This window comes from Prionailurus bengalensis, chromosome B1 (genome assembly GCF_016509475.1).
Source record: "Prionailurus bengalensis isolate Pbe53 chromosome B1, Fcat_Pben_1.1_paternal_pri, whole genome shotgun sequence".
Lineage (NCBI taxonomy): Eukaryota > Metazoa > Chordata > Mammalia > Carnivora > Felidae > Prionailurus > Prionailurus bengalensis.
In genome coordinates, this window is record NC_057344.1 from 168,797,627 (window position 1) to 168,821,593 (window position 23,967).

Here is a 23,967-nt window from a genome sequence, read left to right on the forward strand (position 1 = left end):
TACCCATCATTTTGCAACAATGCATTTTAATTATAAAATTAAGACAGCTCCTACCCTTAATTTTAATTTAGATGTGTATATAAATTGTCTAGTTCCAAATATTTATAAAGATTTTAACAAAAACTAAACAGTGCATGTCCAGCTAGTATGCTATTTGACTTTATTTAATAACTCCTATAAATCTAAATTTATCCAGCTAACAATAAATTGATAAGGTGATTTTGAGAATATCTTGGGGTTGAACTAGAGAGAATCTTAAGTATGGGGCCTTTCAGTGTAAGAAAAATACTCATGGGGCATCTGGGGGGCTGAGTCAGTTAAGCGTCCAACTCTTGATTTCAGCTCAGGTTATGATCTCAGTTTGGTTCGTGAGATGGGGCCCCATGTGAGGCTCTGCCCCAACAATAAGGATCCTGCTCAGGATTTTCTCCCTCCCTTTCTCTCTGTCCCTTCCCTGCTCATGTGTGCTTGCTCTCTCAAAATAAACTTAAAAAAAAAAATATGCGTGAAAACAAAATAGTTAAGATTCACTAAGTACATACTATTGTGTCATACACTCTTCTGAATATTCTAAGCATACTATCTGATATAATCTTTCCAACAACCTATGGAGGTAAATAATAGTATAATCCTGGTTTTACTAAAGAGTAAACAGAGATTAAGTAACAATCTACCTTGCCAGTGAGTGGTGGAACAGAAGTTTGAAACCAGACAATATGGCTTCAGAATCCAAGCTCTTATCCACCTACTACTTCCTTTTCAAAGAAAAGCTAATAGGTTATTTTTGTTTATTTTTGAGGGGGCGGGGGTGGGGAATGAGTGGGGAAGGGGCAGAGAGAGAAAGAGAATCCCAAGCAGGTTTTGAGTCGCTAGCACAGTGCCCGATGTGGGGCTCGAACTCACAAACCGTGGGATCATGACCTGAACCGAAATCAAGAGTAGGACACTTAACCGACTGAGTTACCCAGGTGCCCCTGCTAATAGGTTATTTAAACCCAAAAACCCTGAAAGCAACAAGCAAGTTTTATAATTTTCACTCTGTTGTCAACATATACAGTTACTAAGAAAAAAGATACACAAATTTTAATTTATGAAAATTCATTATATTTTTTTTCCAACAATTACTTATCAGATTGTGTCTTTAGAACTTTTATAAAAGCATCTCTTGGAACTTCAATGTTGCCAACTTTCCTCAGTTTTTTCTTTCCTTCTGCTTGTCTCTTCAAAAGTTTCATTTTTCGGGTAATATCACCACCATACTGAAAAATATTTTTAAAAATTTGAAGTCCAACAAATTACTCCATAGAAAATTAATCATACAATTACATACAGACATCAACACAACTACAATAACCTTACAATTATTACCCATGAGATACACATCTGCAGTTACCTTTCTAATCCTTTCATAGATCTTAATTTAACATCTTCTCAAAGAATGATAAAGGCTTTATTTATATTTTGGATGAGATGAAACTCACCAGTGAAATCTAGTACTATGTTATGCATGTCAAAGAATTATCAATCCTCTTACTGATTCAAGTCTTGAAATTTTGCATCATTTATCTATAGTCCAATAAACTCACATAGGCACAAATGTGCCAGTCCCTATGCTAAGGATTTAGAAAAGGCATTTACTGGTGAATTCTCATAACTGAGTTAAGAAAACGTTTTAACAGAAAAGACACCTCAACAAAGCAATATAAGAGAGGTGGATTTCGGGGCGCCTGGGTGGCGCAGTCGGTTAAGCGTCCGACTTTAGCCAGGTCACGATCTCGCGGTCTGTGAGTTTGAGCCCCACGTCGGGCTCTGGGCTGATGGCTCAGAGCCTGGAGCCTGTTTCCGATTCTGTGTCTCCCTCTCTCTCTGCCCCTCGCCCGTTCATGCTCTGTATCTCTCTGTCCCAAAAATAAATAAACGTTGAAAAAAAAAATTTTTTTAAAAATTAAAAAAAAAAAAAAAAAAAAAGAGAGGTGGATTTCAAACTGCCATACTCTTCCCACAGTCATTGTCTTCAAAATCTCTCCTTGGAAATTAGGTCAATAATGTTATCCTGATCTTAACTGTTACAAAATACTATCTTATACAGTACTTAATATAAGGAATTTTTTTTTTAATTTTTTTTCAACGTTTATTTATTTTTTGGGGGGACAGAGAGAGACAGAGCATGAACGGGGGAGGGGCAGAGAGGGAGAGAGACACAGAATCAGAAACAGGCTCCAGGCTCCGAGCCATCAGCCCAGAGCCTGAGGCGGGGCTCGAACTCATGGACCGCGAGATCGTGACCTGGCTGAAGTCAGACACTTAACCAACTGCGCCACCCAGGCGCCCCTAAGGAAATTTTTATAAATAAGATGGAATAAGAATGTTATCAAAATGAATATGTTAGTCAACCTGAGATTTACCTATTTAAAAAGAAAACTAGGGGACCCTGTGGGGCTTAGTCAGTTAAGCGCCCAACTTCGGCTCAGGTTATGATCTCATGGTTGGTGGATTTGAGCCCCACGTCCAGCTCTGGGCGGAAAGCTCAGAGCCTGGAGCCTGCTTCAAATTTTGTCTCCTTCTCTCTCTGCCCCTCCCCTGCTCACACTCTTTCTCTCAAAAATAAATAAACATTAAAAAAACAAAAACAAAAACCTAGAGATGAAATAAAAAGTTATTGTAAAAACAATGGAAACCAATATATTTATACTGCTTTTGACTTTAAACCCATAAAATAGATCTATTATTCAAAGTAGAATACAGGTCGATACGTACACATTTTGCCAAAACATTTTTCCTATAGGCTTTCACACTGTAAAAGAGGAAATTTTATATAAGAATTACATAATTTCATTACACTCTTTAAAAGTACTTTATTTTCAAAAACAATCTCTCCTTTACTAAAGATTTAAATGATCATGTTATACGTAACTAAAATTAGCTCAAATGCTCTTGTATCTATTTGGGTGTATTTGACATAAAATAGAAAATGAATTCAGCATGAACATCAACATAAATTTTATTAAGAATAAAAAAAGGTCAAGGCTTGTGTGTAGTCTTGATTAGGCCAAATTCAAGCCTTAATTATATGACCTTAATTATAAGAATTATACAAAGTAATTTCTGGCTCAACCTAAAACTACTACTAAGCACTACTACCAAAAATTTTAAAAATGGTTATCATCGCATCACTAACTCTACAAAATGTGGGTTAAGAGTGACTAGGAATATAAAGAATATATTATTTTTATAAAACTCTTTTCTGGGAAAACTAATTTTAATATATCCACTCAAGCAGTTATAAACTAATCTTTCTATAGGGCCTCTAAAAGGATAAGAATTAAGAAATTTCTATAGCATTTGGTGGAAAACAGGAAATTTGAAAAAAGCTCCATTTATATATATTCATAGGATATAAAAATCTATTTTTTTCCTTTAAGGTATTCTACTTCAACACACTTACGTTAGAATTATTTGATATTTTAAATTGCACTTTCCAGGATGTTCCCTGGTTATCAATTCCTGACCAATCTCCGGGTATTCATGAAACTCAAAACAATTAACTAAAGCAAAATTGCGTTAGGAAAGAAAAATTCGTTACAAATACAGGCATAAAATTTATCCAAAGACTATATAAAAATGGTGGTTGTCACTTCACCACTACTGACACATGCAAGTTTGGGTTTAAACTACAACTGAATAGCAATTTCCAGCTAAGGAAAGACTTCTGATTTCCCAGAAGTCAAGGAAAGAAATATGCTACCAGATAGTTCTTGCACTTACTGTTACTAGTAGAACAGCTTATTCCATGTCCCAATTTATAGACCATATATCATAAAAAAGACCAGTTTCCTACATCAATTAGCCTATTTTCCATGTCTACTGAATCACACAATCAATCTACAATGCAAAGCTTAATACATTAGCATTCTTCTCTCATCTTTCTGATTTATAATTCTGCTAACTCTGAGGAAGTAATATTAAGTGCTTTAAGTAAAAATCATAATTTAATTTTGTCTTTTGGAAGAATATCTCCAACAATTCTTTTTTTTCAAAACTTCTTCAAAAGTTTCAGTTGCTAGTAGCTTATACACTATTCCTAACTCAGGAAATTCAGTAGTCATTCAGTAAAATGAGTGGAAATAAAGCAATTCCTCAAACCAATGTCCATTATGTTAATAATTATACATAATATAGCTTAAAATGTTAAATTTAAGTAAATCATTATAACAGTCATCACTTAATTAAACGGAATTAAAAACCAGTTTAGTATTTCCCCGAGTAGGAATAAAGCTTAGGCCAATGAGAAGTTAAATTTTTCAGTATTATTTCATTCTTAAGTCATATCATTTCTAACCATTTATCATTTCTAAAACAGGGAACAAAAATGAATTTCAACTCACGTTTCTCTTGCAATAATTTTACTTCCAATAGCAGCTTGAATTGCTATCTCAAACAGTTGCCTAGGAAGAGAATCCTTCAGACGTTCACATATGGCTTTGCCAACAAAGTGTGCTTTGTCTCTGAGAGAGAAAATGCAACTATTTACACATCCTAAATACAAACATTTAAAGTAGCTTTCTAGGGGTGCCTGGGTGGCTCAATAGGTTAAGGGTCCAGTGTCAGCTCAAGTCATGATCTCATGGTTCACGGGTTCAAGCCCTGAGCCCTGCATCGGGTTTTGCATGGACAGTGTGGATCCTGCTTCAGATTCTTTGTCTCCCTCTCTCTCTGCCCCTCCCCAGCTCATGCTCGCTCTCTCAAAACTAAAAATAATAACAAAGTAGCTTTCTAGCCTATATGTATAATAAACATAAAGGTGATTTCTTTCTTTTTTTTTTGTATTAACCCATTTCTTGTTTTAAGTAGACGCCACGCCCAGTGTGGAGACCAATACGGGGCTTGAACTCACAACCTGAGCTGAGGAGATCAAGAGTTAAGAGACTGACCTTGGGGCACCTGGGTGTCTCGGTTGAGTTTCCAACTTTGGCTCAGGTCATGATCTTGCGGTTCACAAGTTTGAGCCCCACATTGGGCTCTGGGCTGACAGCTCAGAGCTTGGAGCCTGCTTCGAATTCTCTGTCTCCCTCTCTCTGTCCCTCCCCTGCTTGCACTCTCTCAAAATAAATAAATAAATACATACATACATACATACATACATACATAAATAAATAAATATAAAAAAGAGAGAGACTGAGCCACCCAGGTGCCCAATAAAGGTGATTTCTTCAGGAGGTTCAAATGGAACTCATCTGTCATAAACATCGCTTCTCTCTGAATGATAGGACTTCTCTGATTGCAAAAATAACATGACCTATTACAGAAAATCTAGAAAAACATACATAAAAACCATTCCCCTCACCCATAGAAAACCAATGTTAAACATTTTAGAATCTCTGTGTTAAACATATATCCGTCCAGCTATTTTTCTGCATACATATTATATTTGTTATTTTACAGTTTGGAACATAATGTATATATGTTTGGCTTTTTATTTAGTAGGCATTTTTGTCACTTAACAGTACTCCACAATACAGTTTTAGAATGGTTTAACATAACATGATTATTAAACAAGTGCTCCATTATTTTTATCAATCTGCTATTTGTTCAATGTGTAAGGTATTTCATTTTTCATTATTAAACATTTTTTATGAAGATAAAAACTTGTTCTCAATTTTAAACCTATCATGAAGTTTAAAAATCATTTATTTTGTCCTATTTTGGTAAGGAAAACATTTCTTTCCATGACACTATCCTTTTTTACTATAATTCCCTTCTTTCATATTTAATAGCTTGGAAAAAAGAAGCATGGAAAAAGAATGGAAGGAGAAACTAGTACAAGGAAATTTAATTAATTACTTTTAAGTTTTCAAAATGTCATTGTCAAATAAAAATGATCAATAATTTAAAAACATGTCAAAAGTGGTAACTTTCACATTCCATCAATGCTAATTTCTATTCAACTTACTTGTGAACAATAGTTACCAGCTCCTCTACAATATTTCCGTTCAGCAGAATATCCATTTTTACAAGTTCTGCAGTCTGGTAGCCTGCATCTTCATAATCAAAACTATGAAGGAAAAATATCCAAGTGGTAGATAAACGTTATACTTCCCAACAGATTATTTCTCTTTGCAAAACATCTTTTTTCTTCCCCTATCCTCCACCCAACTTTCTATCAAAATATTAAACATACATTTCACATAAACAAATCTAAATGACCAGAGTGAGAAACAAACTCCCTCATCTTTTCACATTTATGAAATGAGAGGCAAAAGCAAGGGGAACATGCTTTATGGGGGAAAGGAAAATAAATTGGTAAGCCAGTCTAGGAAAATGGGACAATGAAGGCAAATGTCACATTCTTCCCAATGTTTCCTCCCAACAGCTGCTTGCTGGCTGTAGACAATAGTATATATTAATTCTCAGAATTTCACTAAGTTTGGGTTTCTGTTTAGTTTTCTGTTGCCAGTTAAATAAATGTTATGGCTTTGATAAAGAGTCATCATAAATAAGACTTCCGGACTTCATATATTGCTATTCAGTTTGAGTTTGCTTTTTTAGGGATGAAATGAATTAATACATATAAAGCATTTGAACAGTACCTAATACAAAAAAAAAAAAAAAAAAACAAAAAAAAAAAAACAACAACAAAAAAAAACAAGCTATTTAGAACAGAGCCTAGCTTAGCACATAGAAGCACTTGGTTAGCATCAGCTGTTTACTATTAAACAATATGGTCAAAGCTTATCATGCCAATTAAAACCGTGTTAACTTACAAAACTGAGGTCTAATGAGAAAGAAAACTTTAATTATGCTTGCATGTCTTTTCAGTTATGGATAAGAACGTGGATAGTCCTAAACTGTCTTAACTGGAAAACGAACTCATGCCTAGAGTTGCAAATGTTTGGTTTCTAAAGCTTTTAGCAGGAAGGTGACAAGTTGATACTCATACTCTCTAAAACCAGATTATTATCAAGTTTTGCTAAATCCTTTTTCTTCAACAAACATTATTAAGCATTTATTATATACCATCATAAGTACTATGCAGAACACAAACAGAGGTAAGAAGACCTAGACATAGTCCCTAGATATCACCTGTTTACAACTTCAAAAATGTTCTGTGCTCCAAAAATTTACAATTTCTTCACTCATTTTTTCAAAAGAAGCCATTATACAAATGTCTGTATTTCTAAGCCAGCCCAATGGAAACCTAACCTCTATTCAAAATATTCATTCAAGTGTACCACTAGAATGAAGGAAACACATTTAGAATTCCAAAAGGCTACTTGGGGTTTGAGGGCAAACAGGTCTATCAAAGTAAGTGTCAGAAGCAGCTTCAATATAGTCTTTATATAAGAAAGGAATTTCCTCTTCTGACCCATCTGCAGAAGATTCTTGCCACTTGGTTTAAGAGAAATTGTTCCTAATCTCAATCCACGAGAAGCCGATAACCTAGGCTATGATGGATTTTTTTTTTTAAGTAACGAATTGACTGCATATAAAAAAGATACATTTTGAACATAAGAATTACCTCAATTCTGGAAGCTGGCATTATTTTATTTTTACATAGTTCAAAATTAAACATGTTCTCTCATTTAATCTGAAATTTAAGTTTCTAAACTAAAAGATTTTAAGATCACTTAATTCACACAGTGGTATCCAAATGCAAACTACAATTGACAGGCTTTTGTTTAAAATGTTATTTATAACCACTTAGCTTAGTGATCTTTTAATTACAGTAATTGTTTAATAACATGCTGCCTCAATTCATTTTAGTTTAAATCCCATTGCCACTTATTTAAGTTCTTGTCTGAAAGAAGACAAAGAAGAAAAATATTGGGTGACAAAGCAGAAAAAATAATTTCTCAATACAAACGCACACAAAGAATACTCCTTTGTATCAAGGGTTATAATGACTTTTTCATTAAAAAGCTCCTTTCATAAAGCTAAATTTCCAGGTCACTGTAGCATGTTCTTTGAGTATTGTAATTTTCCTTTGAATGTGTTTTTTACAGATGTGAATATTCATTTTCCCTTCTACTCCCCCAGCATATTCTATATTTTCTTTGTATTCCAATATATTTATATTCCAGTAATTTATATATTTATAATTAAGTTAAATATATTAAATTTATTTTATATTTAAATAATTTATAATTTAAATTAAACTTATATTAAATTAAATATATACAAATTAAATGTATATATATTTATAAAAATATATTTATATTCCAGTAATTTAAGATTTCAGGATACTCAGGGCATCTAGAGTTATTTACCCCAATATAAACTATTCCTAAAATGCTATGCATTGAGTTGTTACTTAGTATTAAATCTTCTTTCACTTCTAGAGGGCTGTTGCTCCATGTACTCCTGGGGATGAGACCATGGTTTTCACAATGTGGATCACTTATTCCAGGGAAGAACAAGTTATTAAAGTGTTCACAGATACAAGGGCACACCGACCATTTTTTACAGACTAAATATGTACTTCTGTTTTCCAAATGTATAGAGGTGCTCTTAGGATTACATAACTACAAATACATATTAAATGTGCCACTGAGATCACAGTAGCTTTTTTTTTTAATGTTTTATTTATTTTTGAGAGAGAGAAACTGAGTATGAGCAGGGGAGGGGCAGAGAGAGAATGAAACACAGAATCTGAAGCAGGCTCCAGGCTCCAAGCTGTCAGCAAAGAGCCTGACACGGGGCTCAAATTTACGAACCTCATGACCTGAGCCAAAGTTGGACGCTTAACTGAGCCACCCGGGCACTCCATCATAGTAGCTTCTTGAAATTACATATAATTCTAAGGGACTGGGGGAGTACACTCTTTTTATCAAGGGGATACTACAATATTTTTTTTTTTTTCCTAAAAGCAGGGTAATAGCTTGATGAATCAAAGGAACTCATTCTTCCATAAGCAAATTATGAGTACTCCCTAACACTTACAAGGTTGCTCCAAGACTTTCTATCCTTAGAGTGGTTTCCAACTATCCTCAAGAGAGCAGAGATTATTAAATAAATAGAATATTAGAATACTCATGCTGGTCAATATTTCAAACGAATTGTCCAGGTATCTCAATTTCTCATTAAATTTTTACCTAGCATATCCAGAAGACAGGGATTTCAAAGAATCATAAAAATCCACCACAATTTCATTCAAAGGGAAAAGATATTTAAGCATAACTCTATTTTGATCAATAAATATCATATTCTTCTGAACTGCTCTTCGAGCCTAAAAAAGAAAAAAAATGTGTTTAATGATAACCTATTTAAATGGTTTAAAATGAATATAGAAAGAGGTTGATTACCAATTTAAAAATTTCCTTACAAATCCTAATAAAGAGTGGCAAAATGAAGGAATATTTCTTTAATGGTCTACTAGAATTCTGAAAACAATACTTATAATACAGAGGACTATTTTGTATATAACATATTTATTACTAAAGCTTTTAATCCTTTGTCTTTATCTAAGAATTTTATCTTTTTAAAATTACATAGTATGCAAAAATAAACCAAATGTAATTATAGATAAAGTAAAAGTTCTAATTTCTTGGTTTACAAATAAAAAAACTTAGGCCCAAAGAAATTAAGTGACTGACCAAAGTTTTCTAGTTTGTGAATAAAGAATTAAAGTGCAAGTCCACTAGTAATCATTTTAGAATTCTTTCCAGTACAGGTCAGAGTATTTCAATAGGTTTGTTTTGAGGACTGTGATTTGTGGATTAAGTCATTTATTACAATGTGGCAAAAACTTGAGTCAAAAGTCTCAAATATTATAGTTATCCTTCAAACTATCCTCAATTTCAAGTACTAAAAAGGCTAAATTATTCTTTCAGCTAGTCAGCATAAATAAGCATCAAGTTTCTTTCCTTTGCTAAACTATCAACTCAGTAAATTAAGACAGATGATCAAAATTGCAATTCTATTTTCTCTTACTTAAAATCACTGATTTTAAAAGTATAGATATCTATACACCTCTCTCTTTATATATACACATGTAGATAAGACCTTTGTGAAAATTTCTTATAAATTCAATGTGCTCTGCAGAAGGAAACCTTTCAAAACCTGAGCAGGAACCAGTTAGGGAGGACTAAATTTACTTTTATATTAAATTGTATTACATTTATACCTGGCAAAGCATCATTACTTTCCCAGTATATTCATCTGGTGTGATAATGGTACCCAAAACAACTGGCTCCAAATATTCTGTTACTTTTGATTTTTCAGGGAATTGTGCAGGATTGATGATTGTAATTTCCTTTTCTCTGTATTCCTAAAAATAAGAAAACCACCAATAGCTAAGCAAGATCTTAATAATTACATTTGAAAATTTTCAATTTTTACAGTATATGCTAGCATTTACTTTGTTATTGCACTTGTTGAATAAAAACAAAATAATTCCTCAAGGTTAGACTATTAACTTAACATGCTTTATATTTTAAAACTATCGAATTATAACCACTTAGTTTTTCATAAGTAATATATTGTGTTCATCGACATTTACTAAACACATCTCATGTACCACTGAGAAATAGTATGATGTAAAAGTACATTTTAATCTGCCCATTATAAGGCATTAGCTTCCTAAGTTAATTTTGTAGGAAGATATTTACAGATGCCAATGTTAAAATTTGTTTAGAATGAATATATTGCCACTTAGATGGAATACAGTATTGTCTCTATCATTAACCTGAAATCTAAAATTTCCTACAGCCAGATAGCAATAAATGCTTCACTTTTCATAAGATAAACTACTTATGACCAAAATTATATTCTTCATTTTTGTGCTAGATTTTGAACAGTATTTAAATTACTAATTCTACTTTTTACTCTCAGTAACAGGCTAATATTGACAATATACAGATTTTTATCAGGTTAAGAAAAATACTGCATGGATTAGTTAAGCGGCTTCTTTATCATTAGTCATAAGGTAATTCAATTTTTAATGTCTACTAATCAAGAAATAGCTCACATAATAGCTACTCAGCTAATGGTGTACTAAAAAGTTTCTCTTGCATTCCGCGCACACGCGCGCGCACACACACACACACACATTTAGTTTTCCCATGTATGCTGGTTCACAACAGTACCTTTATCAATTTTGCTGATGAAAGAACAGCTTTATATGGAACAGTAGGGGTTGTCAAAATTACAGAAGCATTATATTCTTGTTCTAGTCGCTGGTTGAAAACTTCCATGTGCAAAAGTCCAAGAAATCCCAACCTGGGGGAGAAAAAGCCAAGCTCCAAATATCTATGTCTCAGGGGTCTAGCTCCTTTGATGAACATAGTCTTACTTTGTGGAGGAAGGGTAGAATCAAAAGTCATTCAAGCAATTCACATCATAATTAAATGCTGTTATTAAATAGGACTCAAAATTTCCATTGGGATTCTATTTAAAATTGCTATAAAATTTACCCACAGGACATGAGTACAGGGTGAAATAGGCAGATGGTTGTTTTAGTTAGCTTGACACTAACAAGAACTTATCCTCGGTAATCAAATGTACAGGAGCAATACACCACTTAAACTTCATTTTTCAATAAAAATCTGACACTACGGTGTAATAGAATCTTACCTCCAGCCAGCACCTAAGGCAAGGCTACTATCTCGATGAACCGTCACACTGGAATCATTTATAGTCAGTTTTTCTATAGCACTCTTCAGATTATTATATTCAGATTGGTCTATAGGGTACATTCCTAAGGATACAATGATTTCTAATTATCACATGTGAAAATATGCCTAAAAGCTAAATATACAATGCTTCCAAGATCAAAATTAATCATTTACCTTTTAAATTACTTCCCTCCCTATATTTCACTGACCACAAGAACTGGCATGCTAAAAAAACTGAATGTTAAGTTACATTGGCTTTAAATATCTTTAAGTTTCAAAGCCTTATGAATTTACAATTGGATTCACACTACAAGTGATTTTTTTATGTGTTTGCACAAATATAATTAAAATAAAGAAGAACCATGAAAAATAAACCTATTGTAAGAAAAATATATTTCAAGAAACAAAAGTTAAAGACATTCCACAGCTACAAATGAAACTCCATTAGTAGATAAAAAAACAAGTAAAAATAAAAACTACACCAAATCCTTAATTCTTCAGGGCAGATAATCTATTAAAACCAAAGATATGATTGACTTTGCCTAAAAGTGGGCATAAACAAACTTCCTACTTCCCAGTGCAAGATCCTAAATGGAGAAAACCAAATGCTAGATACCCAGCATAGAGTAACTTAATGACGTTCAATCAGGTGTTTCTTTTTTAAACGTCTGTAATACCACACAGTAGTAAAAGGTTGTGAAGTTATACACAGGAGAGGTAACACTATCCCCACTATCCACTATCTACACTAGCACTGTACAATGTATTTTTTTTAAGTTTATGTATTTTGAGGTGGGGAAGGGGCAGACAGAGAAGGAGACAGAATCCCAAGCAGGCTATACGCTCAGCATGAAGCCTGATAAGGGGCTTGATCTCATAAACAATGAAATCAGGACCTGAGTGGACATCAAGTGTCAGATCCTCAACCAACTGAGCCACCCAAGCACCCTCAGCACTGCACAGTATTAAAGAAAGTCCAACTAACAGGAAGGCACTCAGTAAATGTCCACTGATAATTAGTGATAAAAACATCCTAATTAGAAAAATATTCCAGGGGCTCATGGATGGTTCAGTTAGTTAAGCATCCCACTGTTGATTTTGGCTCAGGTCATGATCTCCCAGTTTGCGAGTCCAAGCCCCGTGTCAGACTCAGCACTGGCAGGCAAAGCCTCACTCTCCCTCACTCTCTGACCCTCCCCTACTCATGTTCTCTCTCTCCCACTGCCACCAGCAAAAAGTAAATAAATACACTTAAAAAAAAAAGAGAGAGAAATATTCCAAATGTAATTAATGACTTACTCTCTAGGAAAACAAGAAGGAGATTCATATTACTATGCTCTTTCATACATCAGGTAGCTTATTTCTTAAGCGCTTGTATTTTTTAAGTTCTAAAAGTTTAGGAAATGATTTCCTACATAAAGTTTCACTACACATATGAAATTAACTAATACACATGAACAGCACACAAAAAATCTAAAAGAAGCAGAGAATTCTAGTTTAGCTGTTATTTAAAATGAGTATTTCTAGTAATTTTTATTTCAGTTTACACAACAAATTGGCCCTCATCCTTTGAATTTGTGAGCTCCTCACCTGCAAATACCATTGGTTTCGCTGATTTAAACCCAGGCAAGGGCTCCACTGGTTGTTTATGTAAATACAATGTATCTCCTATTTGTGCTTCAGTGACATCTTTCATCCCAGCAATCAGATAGCCCACCTGTCCTGCATATCTAAATAAAATTATTATATGGAAATATTGACTGCTTTAGTGTTTCAAATGCAAACTCATAATTAGCTCCACCTTTCCAGGAAATTATTACACTTTCCAAACAAAACCTTGTCTAATTCAAAGTAAGTATTACATATCACAATTCTCAATGCTAAGGATTGTCAGCAAAAAAAACATACCATGCTTTACAATCCATTATCAAGGACCTCTGCAACACAACAAGTCTATGGTCTTCTTCATGACTCTGCCCACTTTTGCAAATTAAACAACAGCTTCTAAAATATAATGTAAACACAGTAAAACTAAGTGCAAAAACACCAAATGCTTCCTATAGTGTAAAACACTTTTATTAGTGAATTGTGTCACAAATGTACTTAAAAAAAAAAAAATAGATTTTTAACCAAGCAGAAAAATGTGAACTCTTAAATAAATCTGATGTCAATTTGACGTTCCTGTTATAGGAAAAGAGCAGATCCCAAAATTTCAGAGTTTTTACCTTAGTTCTAGTTCTTTTTTTTCTTTAAGAAAATTTCCTACATGATAACAAACTAATTTACATTTAGGATAAAGTACCAAAATCTTTAGTGAAGATACAGTAATAGTCAATGTTATGATCTATATGATGTAACTGAGACCTCAATTTGAGTAAAATTAAAATAGATTTTATGACTAGGGGGGTCATGGGTGGCTCAGTCAGCTGAGTGTCCGACTTTGGCTCAGGTCATTATCTCACGGCTCGGGGGTTCGAGTTCTGCGTCTGGCTCTGTCTGAGTCTGACAACTCAGAACCTGAAGCCTGCTCCCAATTCTGTCTCCCTCACTCTCTGCCCTTCCCCCGCTCATGTCCTGTCTCGCTCTCTCTCTCAAAAATTAATAAACATTAAAAAGAAACTTAAGGGGCGCCTGGGTGGCTCAGTAGGTTAAACATCCAACTTCAGCTCAGGTCATCTCACAGCTCGTGAGTTCGAGCCTCACGTTGGGCTCTGTGCTGACAGCTCGGAGCCTGGAGCCTGTTTTGGATTCTGTGTCTTCCTCTCTCTCTCTACCCCTCCTCCGCTCATGCTCTGTCTCTATCTCAAAAATAAATAAACATTAAAAAAAAAAAGAAACTTAAAAAGAATAAAAATAAAATAGATTTTATGACTCAATTAAAAAATGTAACGAGCAAAATAGTGCTAGTTTTAGACATACAAGATTAAACGATCAAGTGTGACTATATACCCACTTAATTTACTACCTTAATTTTTACAGATGAGGAAACAAAGACCTTAGAATGCTCCAAGTATGTACTAGGTGATTTATCCCATCAGTACCCAGAATACTGATGGAGTAGGCAGGCAAATATTTGTAAGTGAACTCAGAATTCAGTTTTTCGCTAAACCCCACATGCCATGGATCCCAATCAAAGTTTTATCATGAATTCCATACTAAAGAAAAGAATTACCAAATTTTCTTCACTACTTTTATGTTGAAAAATCTAATTATAAAAAATTAAGTATCAAAACTGATACCCAGTATAATGTGGATATATATGGGTGACAGAGCCATCTCTTTCATTGTCTCATCAAATGTATCAATATAGGACCCAATGTGCACTAGGATCATAAAATTTGTCACAACTAGTCAAAGGGAATAAAAATACATCAAATTTATACTGTCCTTCACACATGAAATTCCTTTTGCAAAAGCATTTAATATTTAATTGCATTTAATGGTAAGTTTTTTGTTTTTTTTTTGTCTGAGTTACAAAATTGGGACTAAGGATACCAATCTAAGAAAGGCAGAGATAGAAACACATACAAATGTATTTTAATTACTATTGTAGATTACTTACAGTTTATGTGCTGGCTGCTCATTAGGATTCAGAACTCCTACTTCATTAACTTCATGTATCTTTTTAGTATGTGCAGATACAATTTTATCTCCTTTGGAAACCACTCCATCAAATAACGCTACATTGGCTATCACGCCCCTATACTGGTCAAAGGTGGAGTCAAATACCAAAGCTCTCAGGGGGTTTTTGCGATGTACTTTGGGACTATTAAAAATAAGGAAAAACACACACACATAACAAATTTAAAATCTTAATAAAATGTCTATTTTCAACTCAAATATTATGCTTAATTTACTCTTATACCTGAGAAAGGCTGATAACTGTCAAGATAAAAACATCTTCCCATAAAGTACAATGCCTATTTTTAAATCAGTTTTAATTCAACCTTAAGTTTTAATGAATGTTTTAAAATGATTTATGAGGGGATGCCTGGTGGGCTCAGTTGGTTAAGTGCCTGACCCTTGAGTTCAGCTCAGGTCATGATATCACAGTTAGTGGGGCTCATGGGATTGAGCCCTGAGTCAGGCTCACAGCATGAAACATGCTTGGGATTCTCTATCCTTCTTTTTCTGCCCTTCCCCCGCTGGCATGCACCCTCTCTCTCAAAATAAATAAATATTTCTAAAAAAATAGGGGCACCTAGGTGGTTTAGTCGGTTAAGCGTCCAACTTTGGCTCAAGTCAAGATCTCACAGCTCAGGAGTTCGAGCCCCAGGTCGGGCTCTGTGCTGAAAGCTCAGAGCCTGGGCCCTGCTTTGGATTCTGTGTCTCCCTCTCTCTCTGTTCCTCCCCTGTTTGTGATGTTTCAAAAATAACTAAACATTAAATAAATGGTAATAAAATTAAATAAATAATAAATAAATAAATAACTTATCCTCTCCAACCACAAGAATGGGCTAATCTAAAATAACACATGGGTGGCACCTGGGTGGCTCAGTCGGTTAAGCGTCCGACTTTGGCTCAGGTCATGATCTCGCGGTCCGGAGTTCAAGCCCTGCGTCGGCCTCTGTGCTGACCACTCAGAGCCTGGAGCCTGTTTCAGATTCTGTGTCTCCCTCTCTCTCTGACCCTCCCCCGTTCATGCTCTGTCTCTGTCTCAAAAATAAATAAACGTTAAAAAAAAAAAATTTAAAAGAACACATCAGACTGACAGTCTTTATACCATTAAAGACAAACAAACTATAGAAAAATAGCAAAATACTTACGGAGGTATTCTTTCAATGACTGCCTGAAGAACTCTTTCAACATTTGTTCCAAGTTTAGCAGAAATCTAAATTTAAAAAAATAAGCATTTAAAGACTATTTTTCTACCTGGTGACTGAGTTTTATGATGAGAAAAAAGAAAGAATTCTAACAGTTATCAATTTAAAGAAAGTAGTAAAAGGAAGCACAAAACTTTTACTATACGTCAAGTGTCCTTCCATTACAGTTGGGTGACTCTATAGTTCTTTAATTAAATTACAAAAGCATTCTGATTATGGTACTGAAAGAACAGCGGTCTAAGTGTTTTAAAAAATCTGAGTAGTTATGACTCTGTATGGAATGCATGACTTTGACCAATACGTATTTCTTTGAGCTGCAAGTTCCTCATCTAATAAATGATTATTTATATTTTTCCTAAATCTCAAGATTGTCACGTGAAGAGAATAAACAATATATGTGGATGATAAGTATGGCATTCCACCTAAAACACCACAATTTGTTAAACGAATATCCATGACAACACCTGTCTTATTCAATTATTTACTATGCTTGCTACTTTCTTTACTTATTAAATGACTGTCTCCCCAAGGAGAATGTAAATACAATGAGACATTTTTCTCAGAGAGATGCTATGATGCATAGTAACTTAGGGAGGCCTCTCTGATGAACTGAGACAGGGGTCTTGTCTATTCTGCTCACTGCTGTGCTCCTAGCTGACATCTACCAAATAAGTACCTGAATAAATTTTGTAAAGATGCATTAAAATCAGAATAGTTGATTACACTATAATAAAACATAACCCAAGTTATGAAACCATAATTCCAGGACTGCTTTATGAGGTCCCTCTTTATAATAAAAAACATTAAATTCTGTGTATGTGTATCTGTCTCTAAGGAAAAAAAAAAAATACTGCTTTTCAGTTATTACAATGTTGTATGTAATCAACCACTGTGTTAAGGTTAAGTAGATAAAAAACAGTTATCACCTGAAATATGCCTTTTCAAAAATCAAACAAGACTGAAAGTGGAAGCTAAACATTACATTGTTGCACTAACATAGTTACTACACAAGCACTAGCACAACAGTTTGGTTGTGGCTATTCAACACTTAAATCATCATTTGAAAATGAAAATTCAAATTGAAACTAGTATCAACTTGGGGCACCTGGGTGGCTCAGTCAGTTAAGCATACAACTTCTGATTTTGGTTCAGGTCATGATCTCACTGTTGGGGAGACAGAGCCCCAGGTTGGGCTCCACAGAGCATGAAGCCTGCTTGAGATTCTCTGTCTCTCTCTGCCTCTCCCTGATTTGTAACACATACAAATGTCTTAAAATTGGTTTGAACCTGCTCATCAAAGGAAGTATTTCGATAGGGACAAAATGGCTAACAAGAAATACTACTGCAATCAATTGCAGAAGGCCTACATTTTAGTCTTGGCACATTAGCTCTCTAGATCTTACTCTTAAGAATGGGATAAAATCTTTGACCCTTAGTTCTTTCAACTGTATCTCAAGTGGGACGCCTGGGTGGCTCAAGTCGGTTAAGCATCTGACTTTGGCTCAGGTCATGATCTCACAGCTTGTGAGTTAGAGCCCCACACTGGGCACTGTGCTGTCAGCTCAGAGCCTGAAGCCTGCTTCAGATTCTGTCTCCCTCTCTCTCTCTGCCCCTCCCCCCCCAAAAAATAAACATTAAAAAAAACATTCTTACAACTGTATCACAAGAAAATTCCTATCTGTCATAACCATGTAACAAGGATTTCTGGGAGGATCAAATGAAATATGAAGAACTTTGTAAAACTATGAAAACTTCAGGACTCTCAAATACTATGAAATTTCACTAGGCCAATACCTGAGATTTTTAAAAGTATAACTATGTCTTCACAAAAAAAAAGGGGGGGGGGGTATCTTACCTTAATACATTCATCACTTGGAATATCAAACACTTTTTCAATTTGTTTTTCAACCCTTTCAGGATCAGCATTCTTCAGATCGATCTTTAAAAAAAAAATCATTATGCCTTACTTAATGCAGTAAAAATAAAATGTATTACATATTAATAGTATTTGGAAATATTTAAAAGCATACTTATAAGCTAATTGATCCCTCTATTTTTCTTTTCAAAAGGGTTAAAATAACCTAGATACAGGCAATACAATTTTAACAAGTATAGCCATTGAAAAACAAAGGGCAGATAGCAGGGCGTGCAAAAAATTTAGGCAGCTGGCAACTCAAGGCAGGAGAAGTGTTCAGTAACAATTTGTCAACCAAACTGTAAACTGACTTTATAAGTTAGATATAACTTATGGCAACAAACTGTCTTACCTGTAAGGCAACTTTGCCTCTTTTTTTTTTTTTTAAATTTTTTTTTTCAACGTTTATTATTTTTTTGGGGGGGGGGACAGAGAGAGACAGAGCATGAACGGGGGAGGGGCAGAGAGAGAGGGAGACACAGAATCACAAACAGGCTCCAGGCTCTGAGCCATCAGCCCAGAGCCCAACGCGGGGCTCGAACTCCCGGACCACGAGATCGTGACCTGGCTGAAGTCGGACGCTTAACCGACTGCGCCACCCAGGCGCCCCAACTTTGCCTCTTTTAAATTTAACTCCAATATCAAAAAATTCAACTAAATGCAATGCAGATTTTTAAATTAAGATTCTTTATTAGTTTTAAAACATAAAAGTTAAGGTTTAATAACAGTGCTCAGTTTAGCACTTATGTTTCATGTATTACATTATTTCCCCGAAGATTAGAAGTGCCTTTTCTTTTCCTATCCATGCTTTATTTTTTTTATATTTATTTTTGACAGAGACAGCATGAGTCAAGGAGAGTCAAAAAGAGGGGTAAACACAGAATCCAAAGAAGGCTCTAGGCTCTGAGCTGTCAGCACAGAGCCCGACAGAGGGCTCAAACTCACAAACCATGAGATCATGACCTGAGTGGAAGTGGGAAACTTAACTTACTGAGCCATCCAGGCACCCTTCCTATCTATGCTTTAGTGTAACAGACATATTTTGGCTGCCCTGCCTATATTCCTTTCCTGCAGAAATAGCCCTCAATCCCTCCATGTAATTCAGGGAGAGTTTCTTCTAAACTACATGTAAGGATACAGGAATTTGAGCTGCAATTCTATTCTGTGCAAATTCAAAGAAGTAAATCCTACAAATATATTTAATATAGAGTTGAAGATCCCTCATATTAAAATAGTATACCAAATAATCAAACACTAAATTTACTTTTAGAAGGTAAAATAGTAAACAGCACTGTTGTCTCATTGGAATTACCTTGTTTATAACTGGAATTACCGATAGCTGTGCTTCAAAGGCAAGAAAGAAGTTTGCTACAGTTTGGGCTTGAATACCCTAGAAATAATAAGACACAAGATACTGATATGACCATCTACCAACTATCATAAAACTTGTAATATAATACCATCCCACACATTTTCCCCAAAAGCAGAGGTATAAACTATGGTATCTATACTTCCATGCATCTGGATGATTCCTTGTGAAAATTCCTTTCATTTCAGGAAACGTTTACGGGAGGACACTGTTAGGACTAGGGACAAAAACGTGAAACATGAACCCTAAAAGCTTACCAAAGAACACATTCATGCAGTCAGTTTATAAAACCCAGTACTATACATATAAGGTAGGCCTTGACCTTCCCTGAAAAGATCAAGAAAGGTCTAACACAACAAAGACATTCAGGTTTAGAATGAAAAGTTTATGAGAAGCTGAAATACATCAAAAGCTTACTTTAAATAGTATATCACAACTCTTACATCATCACTCAATATGTTTTTATGTTTATCTTTATACCACAAAAGAACTTAGTAATGTTATTGGCATGTTTCTTTAAACCTAGCATTTCCCAAATTATTACCTTAAAATTATCCAAAAAGACTTCTAAAATAAATTCATTTTCAAGGTCTGCTAAAAATTAGTATTAAAACCCCAAACTGAGTTTTTGGAAGGATAAATCTCTTAACAGTTCTGATCAGCATAGAATGTTTAAAATATGGACTAGTCCATTCCAGACTGCTTTAGTGCAATAAAACTTCAAATTAACAGGACCAAAGCATATGATTTTGGTTAACTAATATAATAAATCTTATTTTCAAGCATAAACATTCTATTTCCAAAATATATTTTAAGGAAAATCTCTTGAACAACCAAGGAGCATGTCACACCACATAAAATTAAAAGTACCTACCTCATTTGCATCAACCACAAGTAAAACACCCTGGCATGCAGAGAGGGACCTGGATACTTCATAACTAAAATCCACATGGCCCTGAGGAACAAAAATCATTGATACTTCTGAAGTTAGCCATAATTATTTTTTTATGCCAAACCTACTGACTCCTCTTGATAGAAAGTTAATAGGTTTCTTTTTTTAGTGGATGCTTGCGAAACAAGTTACTCAAACATAAGAATACTGAGAAAACAAAAAGCAAAGTTAAGTGTTTATTTAATGTTCAGTTCAAAAATTGAACAAGGATTTGTTTGCACTCTTAATACAAGGCTGACTTTAGTAATAAAGACAGAATTAATTCTCAACTTACCGGTGTATCAATGAGATTTAAAAGGTACTGCTTCCCTTCCCAATTATAGAAAAGAGATGCTGTCTGTGCTTTAACAGTGATTCCTCTTTCTCGCTCCACTTGCAATTTGTCAAGAACCTGCTTATTATTTTTTGTTTTATCAATTGTGCCTATAAATAGAAATAGTTATTGGTATCTCTAAGAGCTTTTAAAAAGACACAATACTGGATACAAAATTAAACCAGGTGGGGCACTTGGGTGGCTTAGTCAGTTAAATATCCAACTCTTCATTTCAGCTCAGGTCATGATCTCACAGTTTGTGAATCCCCACTTGGGATTCGCTCTCTCCCTCTCTCTGCCCCTCCCCTGCTCAAGCTCTTTCTTTCTTTCAAAACAAATAAACACTAAAAGTTTTTTTAATAAAAATTAAATTAAAATAAAACTTCAAAAAGCATGGTAAAAATAATGATTAATCACTCATGGCCATTTATAAAATGAAAATACCTGTTAGTTCCAGGAGCCTGTCAGCTAAAGTACTTTTGCCATGATCCACATGTGCAATGATACTGAAATTTCTAATATTTTCAACAGAGAATCTAGACATGTCAATTTTTTCCTAGAAAGAAGAGAGAAATGAAACATTTATGAGTATACATTTTGCATGATAGGAAACAAACATACTAATTCAAAAATGTTCCTTTTGTCTTCTTTGAACAATTTCATTTATAACATTTATATTATTCCTCTGACAATAAAGAGATATACAGCTAAACTCTTATTACAAACAATTGACTAAAATAGCACTCATCAAATACATGAGTTTCACTGTTAAGGTGATAACTTAGCTAATTAAGAGTCCCTTATAAATATTCCCACCACTGAGAAAATGATTTTCATGAATGAGGAACCCAAGACACCTAGAGCTCCTGAAAAAGCTTAGAGCAAGCACCTTGTCTAACAAAACCTCTTGAGGCCAAAAACAAAAACATACAAACAAAAGCTACAGAAATGTTTTAAGGAGAAAAAAAAAAAAAAAGGAAATTCTTTGCCCCCATAATACATTTAACCAGCAATCATATCTAGTTAAAAACCTGTGCTCCTAATATTATCTTCAAAAGTTTTATTTAAACAAATTTTTGTTGTTGTTTGGCAACTTATTTAGACAGAGAAAAAAGTTTTAACATCCGCAAAAAACTCTCAAAAAACAAACAATAAAAACTCTTATCACTTAAAATTTAAAAACATTTTAGAATGTGACTCCTGAGTTTTAGTTGCATACATCATCTTTAATGCTTTAGGAAGCCTCACTGCAACCTGCTAAAAGTGGGTATATAAGTAGAGTATGTCTGGTTTTTTGTACCCTAAATATTTTATTTTTCCAATCAAATCTGTACTTCATAACCAGCATTAAAAATTGGAAAATTACAGTGAAACCCACAATAGTCGTGACCTTTATAAATGTTCTAATACAAAGCAGACAATGAAGGTGCAACTTACATGTGAAAGAAATTCTAAGAAAAAAACTAAACCTAATTTTTTTGCCCCGTGGATTCCTCCTCCCCCTCATCTTTCAACTGGCATTCAATTAAAAAGATATACAGGACCATACCACTTTTAAGAACTTGAAATTGCAACATAAATTCATTTTACATTCCCCAGGCATTTTAGAAAAGGGCAATTAATCATATTTGTCTTATTTTTTCCAATTACTCATAACTTGCATCCAGCTACTCTATTTCTCTGCCTACACTGTATTTCTTCATAGTTATCAAACAGTGCCTCCTCCACCAGAACAAAGGCTCAGAAAACAAGTTTGTTTGGGGTCACATAAAATAAACAATAGTTACCACATTACAAACTAGGAAAGTCAGAACGTGACTTGTCCAAGGTCACATTGGGGGAGTGGTGGAGGATTCAGAACCCAGAGCGCACCTTGAGCTCTCAGCTTTGCCGCCTTTAAATAATCGCAACCTGCGTCCACAGGTAGTTTAGGAAGCCCTTCACGCTTCCAAATCCGCCAGGAGGGCCCTCCCATCTTTTAAAACAGAGTTAATTAGAGCCGAACGGCGGTCACCTTGCGCTCAGCCGAGCTGTAGAGCCTGTCCCAAGCCCTGAACTCGGCAGGGGCCCCACGGGTCGGCGTGGGAAGAGGCTCCAAGCGCCCCCGCTGTGCGGTCCCTGCGGCCCACACTGCCAGCGCGCGGCCGTGCGACCAGCCCCGACCCACAAGAGTCCACATCCCTTCGCGCGACGGAGGCGTCAGGTCTGCACCTCGAGACAGTTCTGCGCCATCGCCGGTAGCGCGATTTCCTACAAGATGCCCCCGGCTAAGATCCGGCGAAAAAGACCTAAACCGTTTCACACCGGCGGAGAAGAAAAGCTGCCGGGGACAACTCCGCCCAACTAGTGACTCCGGTGCGACACAGGGGACGCAGCGCCGCCGTTCGGCGCCTGCACGTCTCCCGACGTCGTGACGCCGGCGTGCCTCCGCGCGGGGCTGTAAGGGAGTCACGTGAGGGGAAGCGCTCTCCAGCAGTGTCAGTCTGGAGCTCGAAACAGCGTTGACATTTAGCTTCCTATCAAATGGCAAATAATATTGCAACTGTTTTTGAAAGTCTGAAAGTCGAAATAGAGTCCCCGTGTTGTTAGTGATATTGCTAATATTTTAGTGCACCTGTAAGGAAACGGGTGGTAAAATTGATTGCAATAATGTATCCTGGGAAAGTTTGGGACAGGAGAGAAGGTGAAAAAAAGTTACACACTGAACTCCCAGAAGTCTCCATCATCTTCAAGTTACGATGTCAACAAATACTGACCTTGCAGAGGGCAGAGCTCTGGCTAAGTAAGGTGGGTGGTAATGATAAGAGATAATGAGACCTGTGTCTGTCCCCCACTATCACCTTTGAGCTTTTTTGGACTATCTAGTGTTCGATACAGAGGAATGGTAACAGCAGCTGTGTTGAGTTCACCGTTGTATTGGTTCTAGTTTGTTCTTGGACTCCTATTAATTAACCAAAACAGTACTTGTTACAACACTAATTACTAC

General features: G+C 35.2%; 1 protein-coding gene across 2 annotated transcripts; it reads right to left on the reverse strand.

Moving 5' to 3' along the window:
• Window positions 1–137: 137 nt before the first annotated feature.
• Window positions 138–23,369, reverse strand: GUF1 (GTP binding elongation factor GUF1). Of its 2 annotated transcripts, none has more exons than XM_043572744.1 (17): window positions 22,996–23,369; window positions 21,426–21,537; window positions 20,943–21,091; window positions 20,591–20,671; window positions 19,660–19,737; window positions 18,288–18,371; window positions 16,376–16,440; window positions 15,172–15,375; window positions 13,200–13,339; window positions 11,569–11,692; window positions 11,082–11,214; window positions 10,121–10,264; window positions 9,090–9,223; window positions 5,951–6,052; window positions 4,386–4,505; window positions 2,758–2,794; window positions 138–1,259 (listed from the first exon to the last, which is right to left on the reverse strand). In XM_043572744.1, exons 1-17 carry the CDS (start codon window positions 23,158–23,160, stop codon window positions 1,122–1,124), a joined length of 2,010 nt encoding a protein of 669 aa, XP_043428679.1. In that variant the 5' UTR covers window positions 23,161–23,369; the 3' UTR covers window positions 138–1,121. The 2 variants fall into 2 exon arrangements, with proteins under 2 accessions (XP_043428679.1, XP_043428678.1); XM_043572743.1 differs by lacking the exon at window positions 22,996–23,369 and adding an exon at window positions 22,854–22,979.
• Between the last annotated feature and the right edge of the window lie 598 nt (window positions 23,370–23,967).